The sequence below is a fragment of the Loxodonta africana genome, chromosome 1, assembly GCF_030014295.1.
Source record: "Loxodonta africana isolate mLoxAfr1 chromosome 1, mLoxAfr1.hap2, whole genome shotgun sequence".
Classification (NCBI taxonomy): domain Eukaryota; kingdom Metazoa; phylum Chordata; class Mammalia; order Proboscidea; family Elephantidae; genus Loxodonta; species Loxodonta africana.
The window spans coordinates 201512101-201527197 of NC_087342.1; the positions used below are offsets into that span (position 1 = coordinate 201512101).

General features: G+C 36.3%; 1 protein-coding gene across 1 annotated transcript in view; it reads left to right on the plus strand.

Moving 5' to 3' along the window:
* The window catches only part of TBPL1 (TATA-box binding protein like 1), a 37139-nt gene that overhangs the window by 17886 nt on the left and 4156 nt on the right, over positions 1 to 15097 (plus strand). The window contains exons 2-6 of the mRNA XM_064291042.1: positions 10303 to 10481; positions 12450 to 12532; positions 12698 to 12761; positions 14260 to 14363; positions 14463 to 14557. Of these exons, the coding sequence (XP_064147112.1) occupies positions 10347 to 10481; positions 12450 to 12532; positions 12698 to 12761; positions 14260 to 14363; positions 14463 to 14557 (481 nt within the window). The 5' untranslated portion in view covers positions 10303 to 10346. The remainder of the gene's footprint in view (positions 1 to 10302; positions 10482 to 12449; positions 12533 to 12697; positions 12762 to 14259; positions 14364 to 14462; positions 14558 to 15097) is intronic.

Genomic DNA, 15097 nt, shown 5'->3' on the forward strand with positions numbered 1-15097 from the left:
TCAGCATTTCTCCAGCTGAAAGAACTGAAGATGAAATTCAAGCTTCGAGTTGCAATACTGAAGGATTCTATGAGGAAAATATTAAATGACACAGGAAGCATCAAAAGAAGATAGAAGGAATACACAGAGTCACTATACAAAAAAGAATTGATCTGTGTTCAACTATTTCAGGAGGTAACATGTGATCAGGAACTAATGGTACTCAAGGAGGAAATCCTGGCTGCACCGAAGGCGTTGGCAAAGAACAAGGCTCCGGGACTCGACAGAATACCAATTGAGCTGTTTCAACAATCAGATGCAGCGCTGTAAGTGCTCGCTTGTCTATGCCAAGAAAATTCTGAAGCCAGCTACGTGGCCAACCAACTGGAAGAGATCCATATTTGTGCCCATACCAAAGAAAGGTGATCCAACTGAATGTGGAAAATATCAAACAATATCATTAATGTCACAGGTAGGGAAATTTTTGCTGAAGATCATTCAAAAGCGACTGTAACAGTATATTGACAGAGAACTGCCAGAAACTCAAGCTGGATTTAGAAAGGACATGGAACCAGGGATAGCATTGCTGATGTCACATGGATCCTGGCTGAAAGCAGAGAATACCAGAAAGATTTTTACCTGTGTTTTACTGAGTATGCTGAGCCATTCGACTGTGTGGATCATAACAAATTATGGATAACATTGTGCAGAATGGGAATTCTGGAACACTTAATTGTGCTCATGAGGAATCTTACATGGATCAAGAGGCAGTTGTTCTAACAGAAGAAGGGGATACTGCATGATTTAAAGTCGGGAAAGGTATATGTCAGGGTTGTATCCTTTCACCATACCTAGTCAATCTGTATGCTGAGCAAATAATCTGAGAAATTGGACTGCATGAAGAATGGGCATCAAGATTGGAGGAAGACTCATTAACAACCTGCATTAGGCAGATGACAACCTTGCTTGCTGAAAGTGAAGAGGACTTGAAGTACTTACTGATGAAGATCAAAGACCACAGCCTTCAGTATAGATGACACCGCAACATAAAGAAAACAGAAATCCTCACAACTGGACTAATGAGCAACATCATGATAAATGGAGAAAAGATTGAGGTTGTCAAGGATTCATTTTACTTGGATCCACAATCGACACCCGTGGAAGCATGGAAGCAGCAGTCAAGAAATCAAAAGATGCATTGCATTGGACATATTGGCTGCAAAAGACCTCTTTAAAGTGTTGAAAAGCAAGGATGTCACCTTGAGGACTAAGGTGCGCCTGACCTAATACATGGTGTTTTCAGTTGCCTCATATGCATATGAAAGCTGGACAGTGAATAAGGAAGACCAAAGAAGAATTGATGCCTTTGAATTGTGGTGTTGGTGAAGAATATTGACTATACCATGGACTGCCAAAAGGATGAACAAATCTGTCTTGGAAGAAGTACAACCAGAATGCTCCTTAGAAGCAAGGATGATGAGACTATGTCTCACATACTTTGGACATGTTATCAGGAGGGATCCGTCCCTGGAAAAGGACATCGTGCTTGGTAGAGGGTCAGCAAAAAAGAGGAGGACCCTCAACCGGATGAATTGACACAGTGGCTGCAACAGTGGGTTCAAGAATAATAACAATTGTGAGGATGGCTCAGGACTGGGCAGTGTTTCATTCTGTTGTGCATAGGGTTTTTATGAGTCGGAATCGACTCAGTGGCATCTAACAACAATATTATTAGTGTTAGAATTTTTTGTCGAGAAAATATACATAAAAGATATGCCAACTCAGTAATTTTTACATGTACGATTTAATTTGATTACATTCTTCAAGTTGTGCATCCATTCTCACTGTCCTTTTCGAAATCATTCCACCACCATTAACAAACTCACTGCCTTCTAAGCAAAAACTTTCCCTGTTCCCTTCTCTCCCACTCCTGGTAACCACTAATAATCTTTGGTTTCTATGTATTTGCTTATTTCATGTAAGTGAGAACATACAGTATTTGTCCTTTTACAACTGACTTATTTTGCTCAAAATCATCTACTCAAAGGTTCATACATGTTGGGACATGCATCAGGACTTCATTTCTGTTTATGGCTGAGTAATATTCCATTGTGTGTATGTCCTACTGTTTGTTTATCTATTTATCTGTTGGACATTTCGGTTGTTTCTGTCTTTTGGCTATTGTGAAAAGTGCTGCTGTGAATATTGGTGTATAGGTTTCTGTTTGCATTCCTGCGTTTACTTCTTCTAGGAATATACCTAGGATTGGGATTGCTGGATCAGATGGTAGTTCTGTGTTCAATCAGTGTTAAATTCTTAAAGGTACAGATGAGCTTGCAGATTATACAGTCTCTGTTACACCTATTCAGTGTATTTGCATAATCACGTAAAAACGTAAATGCATGAACTCGGATGTATTACAGTAAAACTTGTTTCCACAAAGCAGACAGCTGACCTACTGGTTGTAGGTTGCTGACCCCTGCCTGCTGTTTATTATCTTGTTTTTTTCCATCTGTTGCTGTGACTGTTCTCAAGTTTTTCATCAGTTAAATAATACTATTTGGTCACAATATTCAACCACCTGTGATTCCATGTAATTCTTTGGTCCATTTTTGACCCATAGCAAAATGAGCACATGCTGTGTGCTGTGCACTCGTAATGGATTATCAGTCGTATTTAATCCTTAAAAGAACCCTGGCATGTGCAGGTGATATTATCATCAGTTTGTGGAAGAGAAAATTAAGACTTAGTAACTGGTTAAATAACTTACCCAGTGTCACACAGCTAAATGTAAACACTAGGTCAGAGCCACTTTTTGTAAGGTTTATGCTGTATTGCTACACAGATGTGAAAGAGCACCCTCTTTCTAAAAGGCAAGATGTTTGTTTTTCTCCGTCATGGTCACAGGTGTGTATTAAGAGATTATCAAGAAATGTGTTGGAATCTGACAGAGACCACATGGATTCGTGTTTGCAAATTGGTCTACTGCCAGTTTCTGAGCCTCTGCCATGTCTCAAATTATGGATGGTAATTTTGTGGTTAAACCTTTGAGGCCCCTACTGCAGCATCCTCACATGCAACTTGAATACATTCTCATCTTTAGGTTTATTCCTTTTCTTTTCAGGCTTCAGCATTATTTTCGGTTTACTCTTTTGGCAGTGTTCATTGTGGCCTTTCAGTTTGTCTGTTTTTCGTGGTGCCCAGAAAATGTAAAATGTAGTAGTCTTTGATGCAATTTGTTATAAAAGCCAGGAGGTGGCAGTGTTTTCCAAGTGATAATTTAAGGTTACAGTTTGTGGTAGTTGCTGAAGCTTAACTAGTGTTTGTGAATACTGCTAAAAAGTCAAAGGACCCAAAATATGGATAACGTGGTGTTCTTGTCCATAAAATCACTGAGCTAGGGAGAAGTTGCTTCAACTTTTATGATGCATTTTAATAGGAAGCTAGAAATATGACATTTCTGGAAAATAGGATAGCTGCAGTTTTGAACTTTGCTTTTTATTAGAAAGGAAAGTATGGCAAATTAAACTCATATTGGTGTTTACTCTAGAAACAAGACAAAATATCTGACAAGCCATGTCTTAATATTAGGCCTTGGCAGTGGGTAGATTATTGATATTTAAACTTAAATAGATATAACTTAACTTAGAAATAACCATTTTTCTTGTAGTAAACTTAACATATGTTGTTAAAAAAAAAAATCCAGACTCTACAGAAAGATAGAAGAAATAAATCAAAAAGAAAAGTCACTTTAATGCTAACTCTCTAAATAGAATAATTGTTAACGTTTTAGCAGAAATGGAAAATTTTCTGGAAAATTTAATTTCCCAAAACTGACCCAAGAAGAAATAGAAGTCATATCATAAAGAAATTTATTAGTTTTTTTCAAAAGTCTACCAAGCAAGCAAAGAAGCAAGTAAGACAGATCTAGATAATTTTCAGATAAGGTGTTCTAAATTGTTTTCCAGCAAAAGAGAGAGAAAGAAATCTCCCATCTCCCCAATCCATCTAATGAGTCTAGTATAACCTGGGTACCCAAACCAGATAAGGACAGTAAAAGAAAGAAAAATTATAGCGTAATTCTACTTATGAACATAGATACATAAATTCTAAATGAAATACTGACAACCTAAATTCAAGAGTGTATTTTATATCACAGCTTAATTGAATAAAGGGATGTAATATACATGTAACAAATTTAACCCTTTTGTGATTGCAGTTACCTCTAGGGACCAAGTATTTTTTCTGCCTCTAAAGATTTATTGGAAACCTTGGTGGCATAGTGGTTAAGTGCTACACCGCTAACCAAAGGGTCGGCAGTTCGAATCCTCCAGGCGCTCCTTGGAAACTCTATGGCACAGTTCTACTGTGTCCTATAGCATCGCTATGAGTCGGAATCGACTCTACGGCACTGGGTTTGGTTTGGTTTAAAGGTTTATTGGGAAGCTGCTGCACCACTGACAGTGCGTGCTGCCACGGGACAGCGGCCTTTACATTGTTTGAAACTGAGGAAACGGGCATGTGCCGCAAATTACTGTTTTTACAGGGCATTATATGAGGTGTCTGAAATTTTGGTTGGAAAATTAGAAATTTTGAAAATTTTCATTTGTTACACATACATACCAGTAGATCCTGGTGGAGACTCTGGGATATAATTAGTGGTATTTCATATGTACCGTTAAACACTTGGGGTTGACTTGTAGGAGGGGGTAACAACAACAACAACAGAAATCCACACTACCTACCAAAAATTCAGACACATATAATGATTCAGAGTGCTTCCATTCATGAAAACACATGGTATCAACAAAAAACACAAACCAGAAAATAACTGGTTCACGGAAGAGTTAAGATGAGGATGTCACCTGGCAGAAGTGCGTGTGGAGGCATCAGCTGTATATTAAGTTGGGTGATGGGCAAATAGATACTCGTTGTATTACTTTCTGCCTCTTAAGTATCTTATACTCTAGTGCTATGTTTGGCAAGTTTAACAGCTTTTCAACTTTAAATATTATCACTTTCATATACTCTGTTTTTTTGGAGTTTCTTAAACACATTCCCTTTGGAGCCATACAAACCAGTAAGACAGTAAAACTAACATTTGCTGTAAGTATAAACCAACATGAGATGTAGTAAAGCATCCTACATAGCATTTTAATGGATACTGTATTAAGAGGCTTATGAGAAAAAGACTGTAAGCTCTTTTACCTTCATATGAAAATAGGTGGCTTTGGAAGGAAAGTTTGAGGCTTGCTAATAATAACTTTTTTTCCCATATCTAGTATTAAAAGAATTTGGAATTATGGTTAGATGAGAAGTTTAATATAGATTGAAGGTTGAAATATTGGACTTTATACCATTCATTCACCAAATGATAATTCAGTATCTACTATGTGCCAGATTGGGTGCAAGGCCGTGGGAGTATGTAAACTTTCAAGTCAGAGTCTTTGACCTTAAGAAACTCAGAATGAGGTATTGTTAGGTTTTATTAGATATCAAAAAAAAAAAAACCCAGTGCCGTCGAGTCGATTCCGACTTATAAAAAAAAAAAAAAAAACCCTATATTAGATATTAAGGGTTATCAATTCAAGTCAGAAGCAGCCGTGTTATAAATAGATATCCAAATGTTTAACTGTATTATTATGATAGCATAAGAGTGGTAAACAATTTGGAATATTTTATCGCTACTGGAAATCAGTTCCAACCATCTTTCTTACGGAGCCCTGGTGGCTCAGTGGTAAGAGCTTGGCTCCTAACAAAAAGGTTGTCAGTTCGAGTCCATCAGCCGCTCCTTGAAACCCTGTGGGGCAGTTCTACTGTGTCATACAGGGTTGCTGTGTGTCAGAATCAACTCGATGACAGTGGGTTTGGTTTTGGTTTTATCTTTTTTATATATAAGTAATTATTTTTCACCTAAACAAAGTTATATGTGTGTTTTTTTTTTTTTGAGCTTCTCTTAGGTTCAATCAATTCCACTTTAAAACTGAGAATAAACTTTACTCAGACAGACCTTTTTTACTTATTGATAGAATTACTTAGCCACACTTAAAACTCAAGATATGATAGACTTCCAGCTGCTTTGTAGAAATCAGTTTGTCCATTTCACTGCGTTATCATCCTAGTTATTTTATTTAAAAGAGATACAGTGTGACTAGCCTTAAGAACTCTTTGTTAATATCCAGTACTACTCTCTTGTTTTACAAGATAGGTAGATAAACTGATTCGCAAGTGAGCCTCTTTTCATACTGCTTAAAAAGTGTGGAGTGTTTCATGTTGTTAGGGGCTCTGGAGTTGGTTTCGACTATAGCAACCCTATGTACAACAGAATGAAACACTGCCCAGTCCTGTGCCATACTTAAAATCCTTGTTATGCTTGAGCCCATTGTTGTAGCCACTGTGCCAATCCATCTCCTTGAGAAAAAAAAAAAAACCCCGTTGCCATCGAGTGGATTCTGACTCATAGCCACCCTATAGGACAGAGTAGAACTGCCCCATAGCGTTTCCAAGGAGCCACTGGTGGATTCAAACTGCTGACTTTTTAGTTAGCAGCCAAATAGTTAACCACTGTGCCACGACAGCTCCGTCTTCTTGAGGGTCTTCCTCTTTTTTGCTGACCCTCTACTTTACCAGGCATGATGCCCTTCAGTGACTGGTCCCTTCCAACAAGTCCGAAGTATGTGAGATGAAGTATCGCCATCCTTGTTTCTGAGGAGCATTCTGGCTATACTTGTTCCAAGACAGATTTGTTATTCTTCTGGCAGTCCATTCCTCTTCGGCCTTCCTTATTCCTTGTCTAGCTTTCACATGCTTATGAGGTAATTGAAAACACTGTGACTTCCATCAGGCACACGTTAGACCTTAAAGTGGCATCTTTGTTTTTTTGACACGTTAAAGAGAACTTTTGCAGCAGATTTGCCCAGTGCAATGTGTCCTTTGATTTCTTGACTGTTGCTTCCATGGGCTTTGATTGTGGATCCAAGTAAAATGAAATTCTTTAGTATTTTCCCTGTAGAATCCTTCAGTATTGCAACTCAAGGCTTGAATTTTTTCTTCAGTTCTTTCAGCTTGAGAATGCCAAGCATGTTCTTCCTTTTTGGTTTTCTGTCTCCAGCTCTTTGCATGTGTCATTATAATAGTTTGTTTTGTCTTCTTATGCTGCACTTTGAAATCTTCTGTTCAGCTCTTTTCCTTCATCATTTCTTCCTTTTGCTTTAGCTACTCTACATCTAAGAGCAAATTTCAGAGTCTCTTCTGACATCCATTTTCATCATTTCTTTCTTCCTAATCTTTTTAATGACCTCTTGCTTTCTTCATATATGATGTCCTTGATGTCATTCCACAACTCGTCTGGTCTTTGGTCATTAGTGTTCACTGCATCAAATCTATTTTTGAGATGGTCTCTAAATTCAGGTGGGATATTCTTGAGGTCGTACTTTGGCTCTCATGGACTTGTTCTAATTTTCTTCAACTTCACCTTGAGCTTGCATATGAGCAGTTGATGATCTGTTCCACAGTTGGCTCCTGGCCTTGTTCTGACTGATAACATTGACCTTTCTCATCGTCTCTTTCCACAGATGTAGTCATTTTGAATCCTGTGTATTCTACCTGGCGAGGTCCATATTTATAGTTGCTGTTTATGTTGTTAGAAAAAGGTATTTGTGATGAAAAAGTCCTTGGTCTTGCAAAATTCTATCATGTGATCTCCAGCATCGTTTTTGTCACCGAGGCCATGTTTTCCAACTATTGATCCTTCTCTTTTGTTTCCAGCTTTCGCATTCCAATCACCAGTAATTATCAATGCATCTCGATTGCATGTTTGATCGATTTCAGACTGCAGAAGTTAGTAAAAATCATGAATTTCTTCTTCTTTGGCCTTAGTGGCTGGTGTGTAAATTTGAATAATAGTCCTTTTAACTGGTCTTCCTTGTAAGTGTATGGATATGATCCTGTCACTGACAGTGTCATACTTCAGGATAGTACTTGAAATGTTCTTTTTGATGATGAACGCGACACCATTCCCCTTCAATTTGTCATTCCCGGCATAGTAGACCATATGATTGTCCAATTCAGAACAGCCAATACCAGTACATTTCAGCTCACTAATGCCTAGGATATTGATGTTTATGTATTCCATTTCATTCTTGACGACTTCCAATTTTCCTAGATTCATACTTTGTATATTCCACATTCCGAATATTAACGTATGTTTGCAACTGTTCCTTCTCATTTTGAGTCCTGTCACATCTACAAACGAAGGTCCTGAGAGCTTGACTCCATCCACGTTATTAAGGTAGACTCTATTTGAGGAGGCAGCTCTTCCCCAGTTGTGTTTTGAGTGCCTTCCAACCCGGACGGCTTACCTTCCCAACACTGTTCCACTGTTGTTTTCAAGTAAGATGCCCTTTTAAAAAAAGTACTGACTTTCATATTGTATCCTTGATTAAAAATAGTGAGAGCAGTATTTTCTGAGATTGCTTGCCAGGTTACTACTTATCTATGAACACTTACTAACTTGTGTTAAACTATTCCCATGACCTCATTTTTAAAATTTAAGTTGCTGAGGCATAGAAACTATTGTCGATTTTGAATTAACTTCAAGGCTTATTTGCATTCACAAAGATTTACTTTACCCGTTCTTTCTTGACTTGTTTTTACCCTGTCTATTTCCTTGTATTCTCCCCTCAGGCAGTGTGTTAGTTTAGGAAGACAAAGTATTAAGTCTGAATCAGTAAGTTTTAGCCTGTTCAGTGGGAAAACTCTTATGTAACACTTAATTTGGCACAGTTTCTTAATACAGTTTCTCCTTAAATAATTGCTTTTTGTTGTTTACTCTCAAGGGACATGTATCAGTTAGGATTGGGTTTGGCTGCATGCAACACAAATCCACCATTTGAGGGTAGCATAAACAAGATAGAAAATGGTTTTTCTTTCACATTTATGAAGCCTGGAGGGTTGCTGTGAGTTGGAATTGACTTGATGGCAATGGATTTGGGTTTTTTTTTTTTTTGGAGTTAAGTGCAGGACTCATAAGGAGATTCATGGTATCAGAGGCCTTATCTCATAGTTTCATAATCTAAAATGGCTACTTTAGGTCTAGCTTTCATGTCCAGACTCCAGGCAGAAAAAATGGACAGAAAGGCAGGGAATGTAGGAATATCAGAGTGGCAGAATGTAATGAAGTTGGAGTACAATTAATACACAGAATTGAATGCTACATGGTCCTATAGAGGTGTTAGAAGTCTTGGTCTGACTTGTCATTATGTTGTATCAGAAACTAAGAGTGAGAAGAACGTGAGCGAATTTTCTTTATTTGGACTCTTGACGTCTTCACTGTTTTTTTAATATAATTTAAATCCTTATAAAGAATACTAGCTTTTAGACTTTGTGGCTGCAAGGAACCTTAAAATATAGTTATAATAGTATTGTTACTATTTCCTGATTTTATTTTTGTGGATCAGATAAGCTGAATTGCCATTATTTATTTTTTAAGATGTGGAAACCCAGTCAAAGAGAGAATATTTTAGGAGGATATGGGTGATGTACATAGTAAAAACCAGGGGTTGTTTTTTTGTTGATACACAGAATTACTCTTAGGGTTTTTTTTTTTTTCCCCTAATATGGACATTGGAAGATTCTGATTGTGATAAAACAATACTGTGCCAACTCTGTTAGAGCTCCCCACACACACTGGGCTATGAGCTCCATGAGGACAAAAGACTTCGCCTTACTCGTTTTTTTCTCTCCAGAATCTCTGTATAGAAGGTGTTCAGTAAGTGAATAATGAATGAATGGTTAGTAAGTTAGAGAAGTCTTTTGATTATATGTTAAAATCAGTATTTCTGCTTCTTTGAACTTCAGCTAATTGTTTGACATAGAAAAAAATAGATCATACTTTTTATAGCCCCAGCAAATTGTATGAGGTGGGCTATAATATCATTACTAGTCGGACATTGGGACCACAAGAATAATTAGAGCAGAAGTCCAACCCATAACTGTGGTATGCCTGGAACACACATGGTGGTTGCAAGGCGAGTAGCAGGAGGTGAGTCTGGAAAGTGCCTAGCACGTAAAAGTAAACTTATTTTAAGGAATGACAGATAGGCCCAGATCTAGAAGAACATTATATGGCATGCTATCTTAAAAAAAAAAAAAAAAAAAGAAGAAGACATTTTAAGTGGGGAGGAAAAGGGGCATAATTTGAGTAGCAAATGAAAAATACATAATATAGATTCATTTCCTGCCTTTTAATTTTCAAGATTGTTTGTGAAAAATAAATTAACAGAACGTTTAAGTTTAATTACTTTATTTTGTTTTATTTCTCAGGATGTGATCTTCGTGGTGGGAAGCTAAATTTTTAAACTACCCCAATGGATGCAGACAGTGATGTTGCATTGGACATTTTAATTACAAATGTAGTCTGTGTTTTTAGAACAAGATGCCATTTGAACTTAAGGAAGATTGCTTTGGAGGGAGCAAATGTAATTTATAAGCGTGATGTTGGAGTAAGTATCTGAATTTTGGTGTGTGTACTACATGACCCAATTTTATAGTGCTATGAATGCTACTATAAAATGTATTCATTCTACAGATAATTTCTGAGCTGTAGAAGAGGCCCCTCCTTTCATGGACATAGTGGCGTTTAGAGACGCTATCCCTGCGTCTCAAAGAACTCGTTGGTTACATAGACATTTTATTCTCTCAGTTTCTTTTAACTGAAGAAAGGAACATTTATACTTTTATTTATACTTATTCAAATGTAATTATACTCGAATGATGTCCAAATATATATTGCAATTTTTGTAGTATATTAACTTTCATACTCCTCTTTAGTTAAGCTAGGATAGTTGGTTTTCTTTAGTAACAAATTGCTGAAAATAAATGGTTCATATCTGAACCTAGACGTTTAAATGTTTAGTTTTTGTTAAACCTATATATTTTAAAATAAAAACTTATACCTCATTATCTCAGTGTTTTAGGGTTAACATTATAAATGACATGGATTGTTTATTTGGCTTTTATAAACCAAAGAATGATGACATATGTATGTTACACATTTATTACAAAAATTAAATAAAAATGCATGTGAAGACTTTATTTAAGCTGTAAAAATTATTGCCAATATACAATGGGTAAATTGACACTATCTTTTTTTTTTTTCTTAGTCCTAGAAACCAAGTAAAGAGGAACTAAATTCGATTAAAGTTTTTAATGAACCCCAATTAAAGATTTTCAGGTTCATCAATAATACTGACTTCACTTAAAGGAATAGATACATCTGGCTAAAAAGTTTAGACAGAAAGTTGCCCAGCACTGCTTTGGTACTTTAGTCAACCATACGGAAGAGAAGTAGTTTTTTTCAAGGAAAGTTAACAAGAATCTGAGTTGATGGACAAGCTGGTGGTGAAATAATTAAACATAGAATAAACTCAGTTCAGCGTTTCTCAGTCACTTGTGATGAAATTTTACGATGTATTTTATATTTTAGTTCAAACTCCGTTTTGATCTTTGGTAAATTTTGAGTTTACCCAGATTTTATAGTTTTATAGATAATAACAGATAGTATGGTATATGGCAGAGAGGGAGAACTCAAAACATAAGTTTTAAGAAGAAATGTCTGATTCATTTATGAATTTACATTTACTCGGTAAACATTTCTTTCTCTCTTTTACACATAATGGGCATATAAGAAATATTTCCCAAAATGAAAAGTTGAAGTGAAAATTTAAATTCAAACATTATTTTGGAGCTCAGGTCTTGACCTACTTATACTCACTGTGTAGGTGATTTCATTCAAGCCTGTAGCCTTAAATGCCTTTCATATCTAAGGACTCAAGTTACATCTCCTGCTCCCATGTTTCTCCTATGCTTGAGATTTGCATATTGAACTTGAGTAGGTAGTAGGCATCTCAACTGTAAGATACACTATAAAGTAGGGGAGGGTACCGCGAAGCAGAATAAAGAAGGGTGTAAGGAGTTACAGAGCAATGAAGGGATAGGTATTTTGGATGGAATAGTCAGGCAAGGCCTTTCTGTGGAGGTGGCATTTAGTAAGAGAACTGATTGAAATGCCAGTGTTGAGGGAAGACTATTCCAGGTGAACGTGACAGCTCCTGGAAAGCTGAGTTGTGAACAAATTTTGCATGTTTGAAGATCCCTGTAAATTCCAGCCATTTGACTGGAGTGGAATGAGAGTTGCAATGTTTGTGTGCACATAGTATATTGGTTTCAAGTATATTGTGAGAGATTTGTATAGACCTTGTATTTTTGACTAATTAAATGTCCTTTTGGGTTAATATGTTCTTTGTATTAAGTACTGTATTTGATTTCTGAATGGATGATTTGAAGATCAGATGTTCTAATCTTGGATAAGCTTGGAATGGTATTTTGACATTAAGATGGCTACATAGTACAGAATCCTATATGAAAATTAATGCTTATTATGTAATGTGATTTTTCTTTTTTTTTTGCAGAAAGTATTAATGAAACTCAGAAAACCTAGAATTACAGCTACAATTTGGTCCTCAGGAAAGATTATTTGCACTGGAGCAACAAGGTAAATGTTACTTGGGTTTTTAATTTCTTTAAAAATTCCTCTCATAAGAGAGACTTTTTTCTTAGACTTCAAAACAAAATCATATTATTAAGTTTATTATGTTTCCTCAGTATAAAATTTATTTTTCGTGTAACTGATGATCTTTTTCTTTCCTTAAAACCATAGTGAAGAAGAAGCTAAATTTGGTGCCAGACGTCTAGCCCGCAGTCTGCAGAAACTAGGTTTTCAGGTAAAAATTTTCAAAAAATATCCAAATAGCAAATATTTAAGGATTTATTTTTATAAAATTTAAAACTTTAATTTGATTTTAAAAAATCACCATATAAACTCTTCCTATGATTGAACTTTTTCTCTGGTTTCATACTGTCCTGTAGTATGAGTGGTACTTTCCTAGTCCCCAGATTTGCCCATGTGTATTTGTAATAGATCCTGACTTTTTCACAAATTGCTTTCCCAGGGAGACATTTGTTTCCCTGCAAACTTAATTGCCGTTTCCCCTCTTTGGTTATTTTCATTGCTCATACAAAGCCACGTTTTTGATCATCTCAAGAGTGATACGTCAGGATGATGAGTAGAGAGCTGCAGAACCCTGCTGAAATGTCCACACTGGTTGGCATGCTGTCACACTTGTACAGTGACCATTTGCTGGCATGTTAGCCTTATCAAGTATGAATTTGTAGAGACTTATATTTGAATAAAATTGTTATATATTGTGGAGTTCCAAAGACACTTGCAAATGATGAGGAAATTGAAGATGAGCTATGGTCCCTGAAGTGGTGGGCCTACGCTCTTTTGGATTTGGGTCCATTTGTAGAAATAGTAATGGAAAGTTGAGGGTTTCCATCTGATGACTTCAGTCTTCTCTAAGGTGGAAGGTGATAGGAAGTAACTGAAGTGCTGGTGGGAAGCAGGGGGTGTTGGTGCTTGAGAAGGGCAGTGTAGAGAGCCCTGTTGTGGTACAGCCTGATGGTGAGGCCACTTTGCACAGCTTTTGACTTTTTGTAGCTACCTTGAGCAAGAACTGAGTTGAAGCTTGGTAAGCTCATCCACAATTGTGGTTGTACTAGGAGTGCTTGAAAAGACAATGAGATGATACAGTTTAAGATACTGATAGGGGTTGCTGACATTAATACTGAGAGGACATTAGCTTCAACCTTGGAACTTGTTTTCTTAGCATAACATTCGAAGTGTTGAGAGAAATCCCAGTTAATTAAAAACGTCCTCCCAAAACAAATATTTAACTAAACTCACAGAAATGTCATTTTACCTTATTGTGTATCAGAAAAACATTTGACCTTTGGAGCTCAATGTACACCCCATTTATTGACGTTTAAAGGGACAACTTTTCTATTTTTGACCCTTGAGAAGGAAGACGCTGCTTTAATTTTCTTTCCCTCTAGTCTCTGGTATCCCAGTTGTTTTAAATATCCCATGTAAACTATTAAAATACTAAACTAACGATTCAACAGACCCCACATGTACTGTTCTGATCATGCAAATATCACAGGTTTTATGTTTGTTTTAATGACTCTTTTTGAGCTCTTTTGTTCTCTTTAATTCAATCATAGCGTTAAGGAGTCACTGATAACTTTCAGTACTAAACTTCAGATGTTTCTGTTTTATCTTTTCTTAAGGATTGAAACTTAATTTTTAGGGATTGCCCCGATGAGCAGATTTTTCTATTTCAAAATAATTCATTGAATTTGACTTTTACTTCTCCCCTAAAGGTCATATTTACAGATTTTAAAGTTGTTAACGTTTTGGCAGTGTGTAACATGCCATTTGAAATCCGTTTGCCAGAATTCACAAAGAACAATAGACCTCATGCCAGGTAGGCCTTTGAAGAATCAACATAATATATTTGAAGTTACTTCTCTGGCTATAAATATCTGTATTAATTGTGGGTGTCTGTTTTTGTTTTTTCGTATAGTTATGAACCTGAACTTCATCCTGCAGTGTGCTATCGAATAAAATCCCTAAGAGCTACATTACAGATTTTTTCAACAGGAAGTATCACAGTAACAGGTATTTTATGATGTTGAAACCAAGCTTGTCAACGGTGGATGAATGCAGTAAGAGATGCCCATACCAAAATAAGAATAATGTCTAATTTGTCTTCCTCATTTACTTCCTCTGCCCTTCAGAGGGAACCAGTTTCCTGATTTCTAACACTGTAGATTAGTTTAACCTGCTTTTGTACGATTTGTAAATCTTACATATACTAACTAGTATTTTGTATCTGTCTGCTTTCACTCATAATTACCTTAGTGAAATTCATCTTTATTCTGTGAAGTTGATGATCATGCATTTTCATTGTTGTATAGTGTCTGGTGTGTGAATATAGTGTCCATGGGCATTTGGTAGTTTCTGGTTAGAATATTGAGAATATTCTGGTAATATCTCTATAGTATGATTTTTTTTTAATGATAGCTTATATTTAAAACATCCAAGATAAACCCATTTTATCAACTTCATAGAGGTTTTACTTAAGCACAATATTCAAATATAATTGGTACCCGTTTGTTACATATGTATTTTATAATGTCTCTTGAGTCTTTAAGTATT